General features: G+C 43.7%; 1 protein-coding gene across 4 annotated transcripts in view; it reads left to right on the forward strand.

The window, feature by feature from the left end:
- LOC135261416 (RNA-binding motif, single-stranded-interacting protein 3-like) overlaps positions 1–13,945 on the forward strand; it is a 299,499-nt gene that overhangs the window by 258,796 nt on the left and 26,758 nt on the right. For all 4 annotated transcript variants that reach the window (XM_064347701.1, XM_064347703.1, XM_064347702.1 and 1 more), the window contains 3 exons: positions 4,349–4,455; positions 9,297–9,337; positions 13,291–13,387. In XM_064347701.1, coding sequence (XP_064203771.1) covers positions 4,349–4,455; positions 9,297–9,337; positions 13,291–13,387 — 245 coding nt within the window. The remainder of the gene's footprint in view (positions 1–4,348; positions 4,456–9,296; positions 9,338–13,290; positions 13,388–13,945) is intronic.

Below are 13,945 nucleotides of genomic sequence, written 5' to 3' on the forward strand. Positions count from 1 at the left end.
TGCAAGGGGGGTTGTTGTAGCCGATTCTATGTGCTTTCCCATTAACCGACCTTGCTCATGTGACATCACTCCAGTTTGCTTTATGGTTAAAATACTGGGGTACAATCTCTGAGCTTCCAAGCTAATATCGTGAAACTACCTTCAGGCATTCAAACACTCTTTTGGAAATATATTCTTTATGACTGTGCCAAAGAATATTGGTGAATGTCAGATTGGTTTGGTTAAAGGTCATGGTTAAGGACTGAGTTAACCAGCAAGCCACTTTTTTTCCAGCTAAAATTCCCCATGGCCCAAAACTGAATCCCCTTCTCTCTTCTCCCTAGACGGAGATGGCATGCTGTTACTCTCCCTCCATGATCAAATGGGAATTCCCTAGCTTTGCTAAACAGCCTCCTTGTATTCCCATGGAGACGGCGGGCGGCCTCGCTGCCTGTTATCCGACTGACTGTCAATCTGACGGCTGCAGTTCAAAAGCCTCTCACAGAAAGGAATGAGTGTGGCTTTCAGGCGCACATTATTTTCCACTAAGGATTCACTGACGTATTGATCCTTCACTCTCCTCACCGGAGGGCTCCCGGTACCCCATAATAATGTCTGTTGCTATGGAAAGTCCTACCGAATAAACCCAGGGTTAGGATGCGTTGAAATCCGTCGGTTATGATCTGCAATATCGAGTGGGGAGACCGAGGTCATCTTTTGTCCATCTGCATCTATGAAGGATGTTCTTCAAAGTTCTTTGAGGGAAATGCATACTCCTGCTCTCCTGGACTGAGCAGGAGGTGGCAGCTGTTCAGAAAGGTTTGACTGGTATTTATGAATAAAATCTGAAGAGGGATTACTGTGCATACGCAGTGTCAGAAGCGGGCGGGCTTATCGCCTGACAGCTGTCTCTTACCGCTCCTGTTCTCAGCCTATCAGCCGGGGGTCCAGAGATTCAGTCACTTTCCCATCAGGATACAGTAGCGTGACAGACTGAGGGGTGCCATCAATCACATCATTAGAGCTCCCTGTCCCTTCTCATTTTTTGACTGGGCAAAGGCTTTACTTCTTTGTTTTTTCTTCTCCTCTGATTGGAACACCCCCTCCCCCATCCACTGAGAAGAAGTAGAGGGATATCTGATATAGAATGCAGACCTCTCAATTCTCCTTTCACGGCTGTTCGCTGCATTTAAAGTAAAAACTGAGATTGTTTTTTTTTTTGGTCTTAAAAAGAATCCCCTTTGTGCTGAGCATACAGACAAGGCCTGCCATGAGCAAAAGCGCAGAAAGTATTTCACTCTGGGAGACCACGTTCATCAAAATGTTAGACACAAGGAAAATCAATAAAATGATAACATTAAAAAAGAAATACAGAACAACAAACAACTCAATTTTGACCGGACGGTGATTTTTGCGATGTTGCTCGCCTCTCCTGTGAAATGATCTAGTTTGAGACATCTCAAGCTTGTGTGAGGTCACATATTGGCAAATCTCTCACTGCAGCTTCCCAACTTAGGTTGCTCACATAAGAACCTAATCTACTCTTTGTTTTTTTTTTCGGCACTCAAAACAAATAATAGTCTTGGATTGCACTGAAGCATGTAGAACGATGAATATATAAAGTTATTATGTTCTGCTCCGTTTCCTCCCCGGATAAGATGATATTCTTTGAGCTTGATGCTAGTTGTGTTGTAGCTTGAAACATGTAGTGCATATTTATCCAATCAGGGCAGCTAGACCACAGCAGGCTTTGATTAATTAAGTGTGATATTCCTGGAAGAGTAGGCAGTGAGGGAATGTAATAGTTTCCATAAAACCGTCTCAGCTCTGGCTGTCTGAGTGACACTGACATTATTCTTAACACAGTTTGTTTAATCCAGGCGAAACCTTTCCACCATATTATCTGCTACGATAGCATCTGAAGGCACATGCGGCTCGCAAAAATGTGCCTGCGTGTCACCATAGCAACCCGGATAAAGATTGTTTCATCGCGCGTTGCCGGAGAGTCCGGTTAGCAGCGATATTTGACCTCAAAGCGAAACTCTTTTTTTTGTGTTCAGTTATGAGGGCTGCCTGAGTCATAAATCAGTGAAGACCTACTCAATTACACCTTTCTCAGCCCCATCGCCAAGCCATTTCGCTGCTCTAAATTCTTGCGGTTTCTCAATCTTGTATTTTCCCAGTAATTACCGCTAACATGGTGTAAGATATTTTCCCATCACAGCACAGTATAGTTCTTACTTGTCTCGTGTAAAAGGTTTTTGCCCCACTAGACAGTGAACTATTGTAGTTCGCCATCTGGGAGTGTAAAATCACAAAGAGACAATTTGCACAGATCAGGGAAGGGGGGGAAATGAAATGCCATGTCCTCCGTCGAACGCACAACGACGCCCCTGTGTTTGTTTTATCGGGCCATCGGCGCCGGTCCAGTTAATGCGGAGGCGATGACAAGGCCCGCACCAGACCTGCAGCTGCAGGTGTGGGACGGTGTTTGGACAGGAAGGCTCGGCTCACGTAGTCCCCGGTGCGTTTGATCCCAACTTCATCCTCCGTCAGCTACGTCCACGGTCAGGCTCCCGCCGACACAAAGAGCCTACAGTAAGGCCGCCAAATCCCCCGTGACACGGCTTCCTGTTCCCATGATCCGCGGCGAAGGGCTCGCCAAGCCTGGACTTTTCTTCCTGCGCTATCTTCTCTCGGCAGTTTGCTCGATCCGACATCTGTCGTTCCTTTAGTTTTCCTTCAGACCCAATTCATCTTTCATTGTCTTTGCGCGGCTTCCATCTGCCTGAAGAGAGCAGGCGGAGAATAGCCTTTGAAAAGAGCGCCTTTCACAAGGAGCCCTGGGATCTCCATTGACTTTACAGCTTATGGTTTTACCCAAGAAATGCTTGAAAAAAAGCATTTTCCTATGAATACTGATCCAGATTTTCCATTCCATGCATAGAGGTTACAGCCGTAAAGATTAAATTGAGAGAGGTTACTTGAGGGGAAGACTTGTACCTTACACAGCTCATTAGATTGACGTTAATCAAAATATGAAAAGTCAGCGCTGGCAAAGAGCTACATTTCCAGGGAAAGTATAGCCTAGCCACTGGGCTGTCTGCATTTATGAAGGCCAGGCAGTATAATGCGTGGACTTCAGGTGATTGTCCAAAAATGCTCCAATGATGTGAACGTGGAAAATGAGTGAAAATGTTTGAAATTTTGTCAATTATGTCATGTGACTGAGAACCAAGACACGGATAGAAATAATCCAGTTAATGCTCTTAATAGTGAAATGTGGGAATTTTTTGTACTTCCGTTTCTCATCCAGGTGACATCATGTAATATATTTCCCACAATATCCACAAGGTGCCCTATATGCCAATGCAATTACCGCTCTCCGATCTCTGGTATCATTCCATGGTCACATGCAATACTGGTGCAGTTATTTGGATTTTAATATATCATCTTTACATTACATTTAGTATTATCATCTATTGCCAACTAGTCAGGCAAGCCGCCATTCTCTGACTCCTGTGGTATGCTTCTGGAAGAGAAGCAGACAGAAAAAGCAAGAGGTTGTATGCCGGCCTGTGTATTATCCTGCTGAATTGTGTGCTGATACTGTCAGACCGTGTCCTAGCTAGCAGTCTGATAATTTTGCTGTAATGTAGCAACACATGCATTGCAGGAACATCATGAGAATGTTATGTTATGTCTTTTCACACAGCTGACTTGGTGAAAGCTTTTGTGCCACCCATAATGCAACTCCCTGTAATCCCTAACAGCCACCTGTGCTGTCGGAGTTATGTGAAAGCGCTTCCAAACATAGCCCTGCTTATGGAATGTTTCTGAGCTGCGATACGCTGGGCCTAGAGGACACTGTCAGAACAATAACACGGCTCCTAGTTCACATTACGCTGAGCTTTGCTTGGAGAGAAAAGCACCGCTACGTGCAGTCAAAGAACAAAAACTCCCGACTCCGCGACAGAAATCTCATGTTTCAAAAAAATTCCCACTTGTGTAGACAAAAAAGGGAATGCCTTAAAGAAACTGGTCTTGGCTCAGCGAGTCGCGGAACATTAGCGTCTTTAAGTTATTTACGAGAGCGATTACCCTGATTATTATTTCAACAATACCAAGCTATGCACTTTCAAGGGTTGCCAGTCGGGGATTTTGATGTCGAGTTGGTGTTGGGAGTTCCTGCCAAGAGCAGAGTAGGGCGTCTGAGATATTGCGTCAGTGTTCGAGCGAGGGGGAGGGAAGAAAACAAACCTGACTTCAAAGGGGCCTTAGTACTACAGAGGGGCCCCTGTTTCCTGGGCCTGTTCCCACCGGCTGACCCAGCGCATTTGTTGTGTCCTGTGTGTCTCCTCCCCCCCAGCCCCCACCGAACCACTGCTGTGCAAATTTGCCGACGGAGGGCAGAAGAAGAGACAGAGCCAGAGCAAATACCCGCAGAACGGACGGCCGTGGCACAGAGAAGGCGAGGTGAGTGCAGCGGGCTGTCTCACCTGCACTTCCCAAGCGGCGAGCCAAGGACCCGAGCGGCCGTCTTTGGATTGCCCGATTAAAACCACACATGCGGCAAACAGCTCCAATCACCTGAAGCTTTCTGCTTTTCTGTGGCTACATCGCTTGATGTATTGTACGGCTTCCTATTGTGACATCTATGCGCTTTGACATGACACCGTGCTTCCCACAAACCAAGGTGGTGAGAACAGAAGGAGAGGCGAGAGAAGCCTTTGTCCAGAATGTGACATTTTAGCTCAGTTCACATGCTGTCTTCTAACCAGGCACTTAATTTCCACTTATGTCTCCAAATGAGCCTGTCAATAGTTAAATCCAAGCCATTACCTCTCACAGCACCACAGTGAAATTGCATAGGGTGCAGCGAATACCACTCAGCAGGCAGTGATATAATGATCTCCTCGAGTGGGGATCATTAGACGCCATATTTGGCCCTTTTGGGGCTAAATACCATTTGTATCCAAATATAGCCTGAAAGACTGCTGCTAATAGGGTTTTAAAAGTGGTGGTGGGGGAGCTGGGTTTTTCCCCTTAGTCTGTAAACGGTAAGAAAAGCATAGTGCTTATTAATGCCTAGCAATGTAGTGTTTTAGCATGAAGGTGACTACATAAAAAAATCAAAGCCCATTGGTTATGATAGCAGATGTTAAGAACTGAGTGACACTTGTACACGTGTCTCCTAGATCAGTAATAGCAGGGCTGTTCTGGGAGGTGGTTTTCTTGTCGATTTTCAGTCTGAGTTAATACACAAAGATAGACGAGGCTGCCGGTGCCTGGTAATGGCGGCCAACGGGGGCACAAAGGGGGTGTGGGGAGCGGGGAAGACTTCGGGTTTGTGCTGTTGAACAGAAGCGGGACCACTGCACTATCAACTACCGGCCATTTCTCATTTCCCCTCACACGCAGTGACAAAACCGAGACTTAATAAACATCTGTTCACCTCCGAGGCCCGCTCTGTCCGCACATTTATTTATCTCTATCTCTTCAAAGCCCCTCTTTTGACCTTTGATACTTCTATAAATAAGAAGAAAGAGAGGACTAAAATAAAGCATCCCCTCACACAGCTATAATGCCTATTTAGTTTCAGCCAGCGATGAATGGAATGTCATTGGATTTTGAGCTGTTTGGCAGTGGAGCAAATCCCACATTCACAGGTCTTCAGTAAAGCCGGGTCAGGAGATGTTACACTTTTTAATGTCGCTCATTGCGAACACAGTGCCTCCATCCAGCCGGCTGGCAGCACAGTAAAGTGGGGCAGAACGCTAGCTGATCCAGCACTTTATTTGTTATGTGTTAGCCTTGTCGAGTAAAGTCATTGGACTCACTTGCTGACTGCGTATATTTATGCTGGTTTTCACAAAGCCTATGAACAGTAGCTGTTCTATATCTGAGTTTGAGTTGGGCCCTGTATGGTCCCTAATACTGTACAAACACCGACACCCAAACACATACACACACGCGCGCACACACACTCCCACACACGGACACACACAGCCCATTTTGTCATATTATTTTAGTCATATTACACTTCAAGTTGTCCACAGGACATGTTTTCCCTTCAAAAGAACAGACAAAAGAATATTAAAAAGTTGTCATGAATTAGACAAAAAGTAGGAATCTTTGTTTTGATATTAGTCGCCAAAGTTTATTTTTTTCTTGTATTCATCAGTAAGTTGAACATGAAAGCAGTTGGTGTGAAAGCAGAAAAAAAACATAAAAAGAAGAATATTTGATGCTGATGGCAATGCCCTGAATAGCCCTGAATATATTTATGATCCATTGTGCAGCTGAATGTATTCTTCATACAAAATGACTAAATTTCTTTTGAACTGAAGCTGCTCCTAAAACTGCTATAGACGGAGAATAAAATCAGCTGAAATACTGATGGGAATTGATCCCCAAAACAGCAGCTGAAAACAGTCAATAATCTTTCAAGCAAAAATGATCCCAAAACTGAAATTGAAATTAAAATGTTGAATAGCACCATAAAAAGGGCACAAAAAGATGGGTTCAAAATGTTGAAATATGAATCATGCATACAAACACAGAAGCGCACACACACACACACACACACACACACAAACATAGTTAGTTTTTTCAGCTGCAAAGAAGTGGATGCGGAACCCGGGACACTCTGCTCAGTGTGAGGTCTGACAGATGTTTGTTCTGTGAAGTACAAAACCCAACATGTTGTAGATAGCCCAAGTAGCTCCCGCTGTTTCCGGAGCTGTTCTAAAATGGCCTTGCTGCCGTAGGCCATCCCACAATTTCATAGGTCAGCTGTGCACAGTCAGGCACTCACAGATACCGGGTTTTACAAACCCGGTGATAGGGCGGAAGGCACTTTTATAGCTGATGGCCACTTTCCCAGTGTTTGAAGGGGAGCTCAAGAATGAAATATCCACAGGCTTCAGTTTCACTTGCCCATTGGAATGGCTGACAGACTATCCTCCTGACACCTGGTTGGGTGGGCACAGCCATTCCTGTCACGCTTCACATTAAATGGCTCTTGAGATTATACTTAATGCTAAGAGTGCAGTAGGGAGAACAGCTTCTCACATGTTTTAGTATACATGTACAGTATCTACACTGCACCTACATCTGCCTTTACTTTGTAATTGTGCAGATATAAGACCCACTTAATGGGGACACTATTCCTTTTTCCCTGAAATAGCTTAGCCTCTCAATTTCTCCCAACTTTTGCTTTACCCAGTCACTGAGGGCAGGTCAAAATAAGGTAGAACAGGCGCACTAGAGCACCGGCTGCAGCATCCAAGAAATATTGCACACTGCAGCCAAAATCTGCCGTTTGCAGGAACTCTGTAAAAGGATAGAAATCTCTCCTGTGGGAGTGCTCGCAAGAATGCAGTGGACAGACCGCTATGCGCAGGTTATTGGAAGCAGCGGAGCGGCCTGTCTCTGGATTTGTTGAAATCCTTGCATAGTGAAGCACTGATTAATGCGAGCTTCGTACGCGATGGAAAGTGCATTTGCATGCGGCGGAGCACGCTAGCCTTATTTGCGAGCTTCTCGGCTTCCTGCCACGTGCAAATATTTAAACAAGGAGGCCGATGTATCTGACAACCCAGACCGCCATTTCGGAGCGTTAGCGACATACGTGTGTAATTTACGGAATCCAATCCCTGCCCGCGGCATATTTAATCCACAGAATAACATTGACAAGTCAATAACCGGAAAAAGGTGGCCCAAAAATGTGTGTGTTCATGGGGTGAAGTCATGGTTCTGAAAACATGTATGACTCAAGAGTAAGGCTCATTGGGCCTCATTCACAAAACTTTTCTTAAATTTTTCTTACTTTTGTTCTTGAAAATGTTCCTGAGAAAAACCAATATGGGATTCATGACACGTGCTGACCTTTGTTTTTGTGCATATCCCAGGTGTATGAGATGATAAATGCTGAATTCCTGTTCATGTGATTAGCATAAGGAAACAGCCATTAACAAATACAGATAAGAAAAAAACTATGAATGCCGGAATGCTCTTGGGAACATTCTTACACACAGTTTACGATCAAGTCTGATCGTACACGTTTCGTGAATTGTTTTTGGTTTTTAAGAAATGGGAATTTATTGGCATTTAACTAAAATACTTGAAGAATATTTAAAGGTAAAAATCCGTCAAAACAGTAGCCTCATGCAAAAATCCACCGAAACTCACTGGTCAAAATACTCCAGGAAAAATTTGAATCAATTTTTAATTCCAAACTGATATTTCACGCAATCAGCAGTTTGTTGCATTCAATTTGAATTGTTGCACTCTAAGCTAGTGAATCACCAATCAGAGCACTTGTGTGCATGCAGAAATTGTTGCTAACTGTCCAATACGGAGTCTGTCAAGATTTCGTTTCGAGATCATTGAGGATTGTAACTAAAAAGAGGAGTACTAGCCTGTATACCAAAGCTAAATAACTAAATGATTAAAAGGTACGCACAGGGACCAACCAATTTTCCCTGTCACATAGATTACATAAAGATGTATTATAAATATTATGTTCCAGGAAATTGTAAGCTAGTTACCCAGCACGGACAGTTCTGTGACAGTTCCCCGTTATGACAGTGCCGCTCCCTTCCACTAACTGCAGGCTTCTGTCATTTACAGCAAGAGCGATAACATTATGCGCTAATATTTTCCTTATAATTCGTTACATCATTAATATAACCCTGGACTGCATGCTGGAGTCCCTGCTGTGGACGTCTGTATGAGATAAGGGAGCCGGGGATCTGTGGTCATTAATAGCCGCCAGCAACTCGGCTGGAGGAATGCTGACAGTAGCTAACTAGCTTTGATTACATTGTCTACATTATGTCACACAAGCAGGAACGACTTTTTTGATGTGTGGAAACATAAAATCCGGGTAAAAAATCGGTTTAGTATTTTTCCGTGAAAATGGGTAAAAACCGAAAACAATGAGCCTTACTCAAGCGGTAGTGATAAGTGTCTGCTCTCCATTACTGTGATTTCTAAAATGATATTAAAGACATAGCCTGCTTTCTGTATTAGTCTGTGACTTGAGCTTGCCATACAAATCCAATCCCTGGACAGGTTGTTATCATGATACATTTCTTTAATACAATTTTCCAGGAATGTGGTCCAAAAAAGTACTTTAGAATGGCTCAGAAGAAGAGAACAGAACATATAACCTTCTGGCATCAGAAAAGAGTGTTCTCATCATATAAAAATCCCAGAGTGTGCTTGAGACGGTGTGAGAATTTTATTCAGTTGTGTTTTTGTGTGAAAACTGTAATTGTGTAACACGTCGGTTTCTTCTTCCTGTTTTTCAGACTGGTATGGCATTAACGTTTGATCCTGCCATGCAAAATGGGTAAGGTCCACTTCCGCTCCATCCACATGATCTCACGCATAGCCGTGGCACATTCAGTTTTTCTTGTCTTCATATGTTGCCACAGACATTGCCCTGTGTAGCCTTACCTACCTGCCATAGGCTTTGATAGGCTGGGCTTGGGTAGTGCAGGAGTAAGAGGCCTCTTAGGACAATGATGGAGCTGCTAGTGGTGGTCCAGAAGAGGGCGGTCTTCCCTCTGGACCTGTTAGGAAACCAACAGCTCACTGCTGAGTTGGGGGGGAAATGGTTCTGCTGGAGATGTTGTCTTTTTGATGGGACATTAAAAGTCCCTGATTCACTCCGACAATTAGTGGAGTTCATCAGTATCCCTGAAAAATGTCAGTAGTTTTAGTCTGGTCACTGGCCACTTTAATTGGCTTCATGTTTCATCTCAGGCTTTCTTAACTCATGTGTGGTGAGTGTTCTGCCACATTTCTGACACTCATTAAAGACAACTTATTATGGTGAGAGATATGACATCACTGTATATTTAGGAACCCATTAAAAGAGCTGCATTTGTAAGGATTTGTGAGGATATATTACCTTTAACAATTGAAAAATCCACCTGGTATCCATACCAACATCTCTCTGATTGATCTGGTCCAGTCCAGTGCTCTAACCAGTTATTGTTTCAGCCCAGTTCCAACACACCACCTGTTTTTATTTTCCTCACACAGCATGTCACACAATTCAGTGCACTTGAGTTTCATTTTGAAGATGCAACAATTAGAGGAAGGCATCATCCTCTCTGGGATGTCTGCTCTATGTATAGGAAAGCAGAAACCGCCCTGCTGTGTTATCTCTCCTGAAACTAAGCATAGTGTCTGCAATGCTGACTTCACTGGGGCCCTCTAAAATGCATGGATTGCCTATACCAGGTTCTAAAATAGCTTGCACTGTGTCCACGGGCACTGAAACTGTAAAAATGGAAGGTTGCCTATAAGTGTAATATACTAATGGCAGTAATTACGTTCACTGTGGGACGTGGCAGCTACGGGGGATCCCCATCAACAGGGACGCTAGAGTGGGACAGAGCAGATAGATGCCATAAAACCCAAACAGAGCACAAATAGCTCCCTCTGCCTATTTCTGCTCCGCCTGTATTTTTTCCCTTTTTGGCTGCGTTCATTAGGTCCTGTATTTACAGAAATTAAAACAGGAAACGGCGTAGAAGGCCTATTTCAGGGCTATCCGGCCCCTGGAGACTCCTATTCCCCGCTCCCTGCGAGACGGGGAGAATGTGCGAAGCCGGCTGCGATCGCGTACGCTAATACCTCCTCGAGTTCCTTGAGTTCACACCCAGAACGGAACACAAAGCGGTGCGTCAGCATCGCCCAATCAGTGCAGTGTTCTGCCGCGGTTTTGTTCGTCAGTCTCAACCTTAATTTTACTGCCGTTTAGCTGGAGCTGCGCGAGTTAATGGTAATCCCTCTCGTAAAAAGGGTACTTTGTGCGAGTTATAACTAATGGCCTTAACTGCATAAAGAAAGCAAGGGCTATTACAGTGTACTATAAACAGACATTAAAATAGATAGCTTTGGAAAATAACAGTGGGTAGTGTACGGGAGGATCCATGCAGAGTTTCATGAGGCAAAGGTCCTTTTATTTGTCGTTCCTGTAGGATGTAACCTTATAAAGTTTAATAGCAGGATATATCAACAGACATTATAGAAATTCCTCCGATCACATATTTTTTTATTTTTAAATTGTACCCGTAGTACAATCATTATTCTGGTCGTCAAGCAGTTGTCAAGCATGTACTGTAGATCTCTAAATCTTAGTTATCTTTTCAATTCATCTGGGACACGATGAATTGAACTGAGTAAATATTACACAGAAATACAAGACGGATAAAACCAACATCCACAGATAAATTCCAAACGATATCATGCAATAAGAAGCCAGTGATCTCCGAGCGCTGAACTCAACGGCCTTCAGTTTTTCGGGCTACTTACAATGCATTGAGTTTCCTCAAACGCCGTTGATTCCCATCTGCGCTATCCAGCCTGGTCTAGCTTAGCCCTCAGAATATAGGCTATCCTATATGTGTAGCAAAGCACAGTTTGAGCTGATAAAACCCTGACTGTTGGGATCAAGAAGCCATCAAAGACTTCATAAAAGTTTAATGCCTTTTATAAAATACAATATTTCTTGTTATGTCTGGTTGAAGCGAGGCGTGAGATGGGAGAGTGTGGCGGCGGTCCGCGGGCGCAGGGTTATTACAGAAAGGAGACGCCGGGCGGAGCCCTGGTCATGCGAAGCTCGGCGCCCTGCCCCGCGGAAATGAAAGCGCTCGCGAGGAAACGGAAGCCTTGACATTTGACTCTGGCCAGAGGCGGTGCTGTGCCGAACCGCGGCGTGCCTGCCTGTCTCCTTCTGTGTGCGCCTCTCAACATGCCTTTCAAAATGGAGGCCGGTCGTTCTGCCATTTAAGAGTCCGTCGCGTGAAAATTGGGCTTTTTTTGCTGAAATGTATGTTGAATATAGAAATAGACATATGAATGCCTTCACATAGAATTTTTTTTTTTAAAGAAAGCTTTAAAGAAAACACTGTGTGTTACTACAGTAGCCGATGCATTCATTTTTATGGCAATGTATATTTTATGAATGCAATTTCCAGCGAATAAACTCGTGTTTACCCATTGTGTATGATTAAAGAGCCTTCTGCATTGTAGCTGAACTCAAAGCTCACATCAGTGTCATTTGAGTCTTTTTCTGTGAGTAATGTGAAATCATCTCTATGTTACAGTACCACTGATCAGGAAATAACAACTCCCTCACATTACTGCACACTGAACACAGAAGACATGTATTACAGTGTCCTCCATGCCCACGCCAGCTATTTCGGTTTTCTAAAGTAAAAGTCCAAAAGAACACAGCGGCTTCTGTGGATAGGCTCTTTCAATCATAACTGTAGCATCCTGCTTATCGTATGAGGAAAGGTTCACGACAGCCCCACATTCTGGAAGTAAATCAAAGAGAGCGTATCTCTGCCTTTGTTTGTACTTCAGGCTAAATGACAATATATGATAAATAGGTCATTCACTGATTGCAAATTTTTTTTAGCTTGTTTTAGTTACTTTCTTTATATATCTGTATTCAAAGTGAAAATCACAGAGGTTATTATTATTATTATTATTTATTTATTTTTTGTTTATCATGTTTGGTATTTTTTGCATGCACAAATAATCTTGAAGGCAAAATAATCTCACTACTTCCAAATTCAATGCCATCTTCTAATGCCACTTGAAATTGCATATGCAAACATTCCCAAATAACCCCCCTACCCCCCACTCTCAGCAAAAGCACTGCTAATGAAAACCACAGATTTCACTTTGCATCAATACCAGAATCAGGGAAACATAAGAGATGACAGGATGGGACGGGAGGCTGTAATGATGGATTTCTTTCCTTGTAGGGAAGAAATTGCTAAATGATGCAACATAAATCAAACCAAGCTGTGGGATCTCCCTGCAGGGGGAGGGGGTACTCTTGTGGTACTTTTGACTATAAAGGAATGCAACTTTTTAAATGCAGTAAAATTGCCCATTGGAGTGGAAGGCATAAGAAGCGTGTAATAAAATCTCCCGTAATAGAGAGGTTAATGCACAAAGAGGTAAGGAGGTGTAAGGAGATGGACACACAGTTCTAATTGACAATAGGGCTGGGATTCAATTAACATTTGTCCTTAATTTTGACTAATAAATAATAGCAAAAATTCAGCAATCTTGTGTGTTCAGCCGTCACCAAAATGAACTTGCCAGATTGAGTTTCTGAGGAAAAAGTTCCATGCTTATGTTTACTTGGAAGTTAAGGACAGATTTTAATTGAATGCAAGCTTAGGTGTTATTGGTTGCTTTGCGGAGGTGGGTGTGGTTGCTCCAGTCTTCCAGTCTCAATGGTTTTTCAGTGTCCTCCTTTCTCTCCCCTAGGTTCTATTCCTCGCCTTACAGCATCGCCACGAACCGTATGATTGCACAGACGTCCATCACACCCTTCATCGCTGCTTCTCCTGTTTCCACATATCAGGTGGGCGTGGAGGCCGAAGGGGGGCGGGGGCGGGGGCGGGGAGGCAGGAAGGGGAGGGGCTTCAAACGTACATTTGTAGGAAGAGGGAGGAAAAGGGGAGTGAAACAGAGGAGCATTCACAGATCAGTTATCTACAGCAGATTGCCTGTTACCCCTGTCTGCCTCTATATGGAAGTCGAGAGCGCACCTTTGTCTCTGCGCGGCATCCAGTCGGAGGGATCCATGTCTAAACATGCTCAGCTGGAACACAGTGTCTGTGTGAAATGTAAATAAGCTCTTAGCATGGGGCCGTACCAGCAGCTGTTTTCTTCTGCTTTGGTTTATTGTTGTTTAGATCAGGTATTTTTTGCTCTAAAATACACTGCGACTTTAATGCGTAGGAAGCCTCAAGGTCATTGTCAAATTGATATATTAACAAACAAAATGTATTTGTGTTTTTCAAATGAAAGAAACATGTCCTACGCACAGGTAGTTTCACTTTGCCACTGCTGCTGTGCTGCTCTCTCTCACACTGCTTTAGTGCACTAAGTGTGTAACCAAAACCTATATTATTTATTT

This window comes from Anguilla rostrata, chromosome 8 (genome assembly GCF_018555375.3).
Source record: "Anguilla rostrata isolate EN2019 chromosome 8, ASM1855537v3, whole genome shotgun sequence".
In the NCBI taxonomy this organism is placed as follows: Eukaryota; Metazoa; Chordata; class Actinopteri; order Anguilliformes; family Anguillidae; genus Anguilla; species Anguilla rostrata.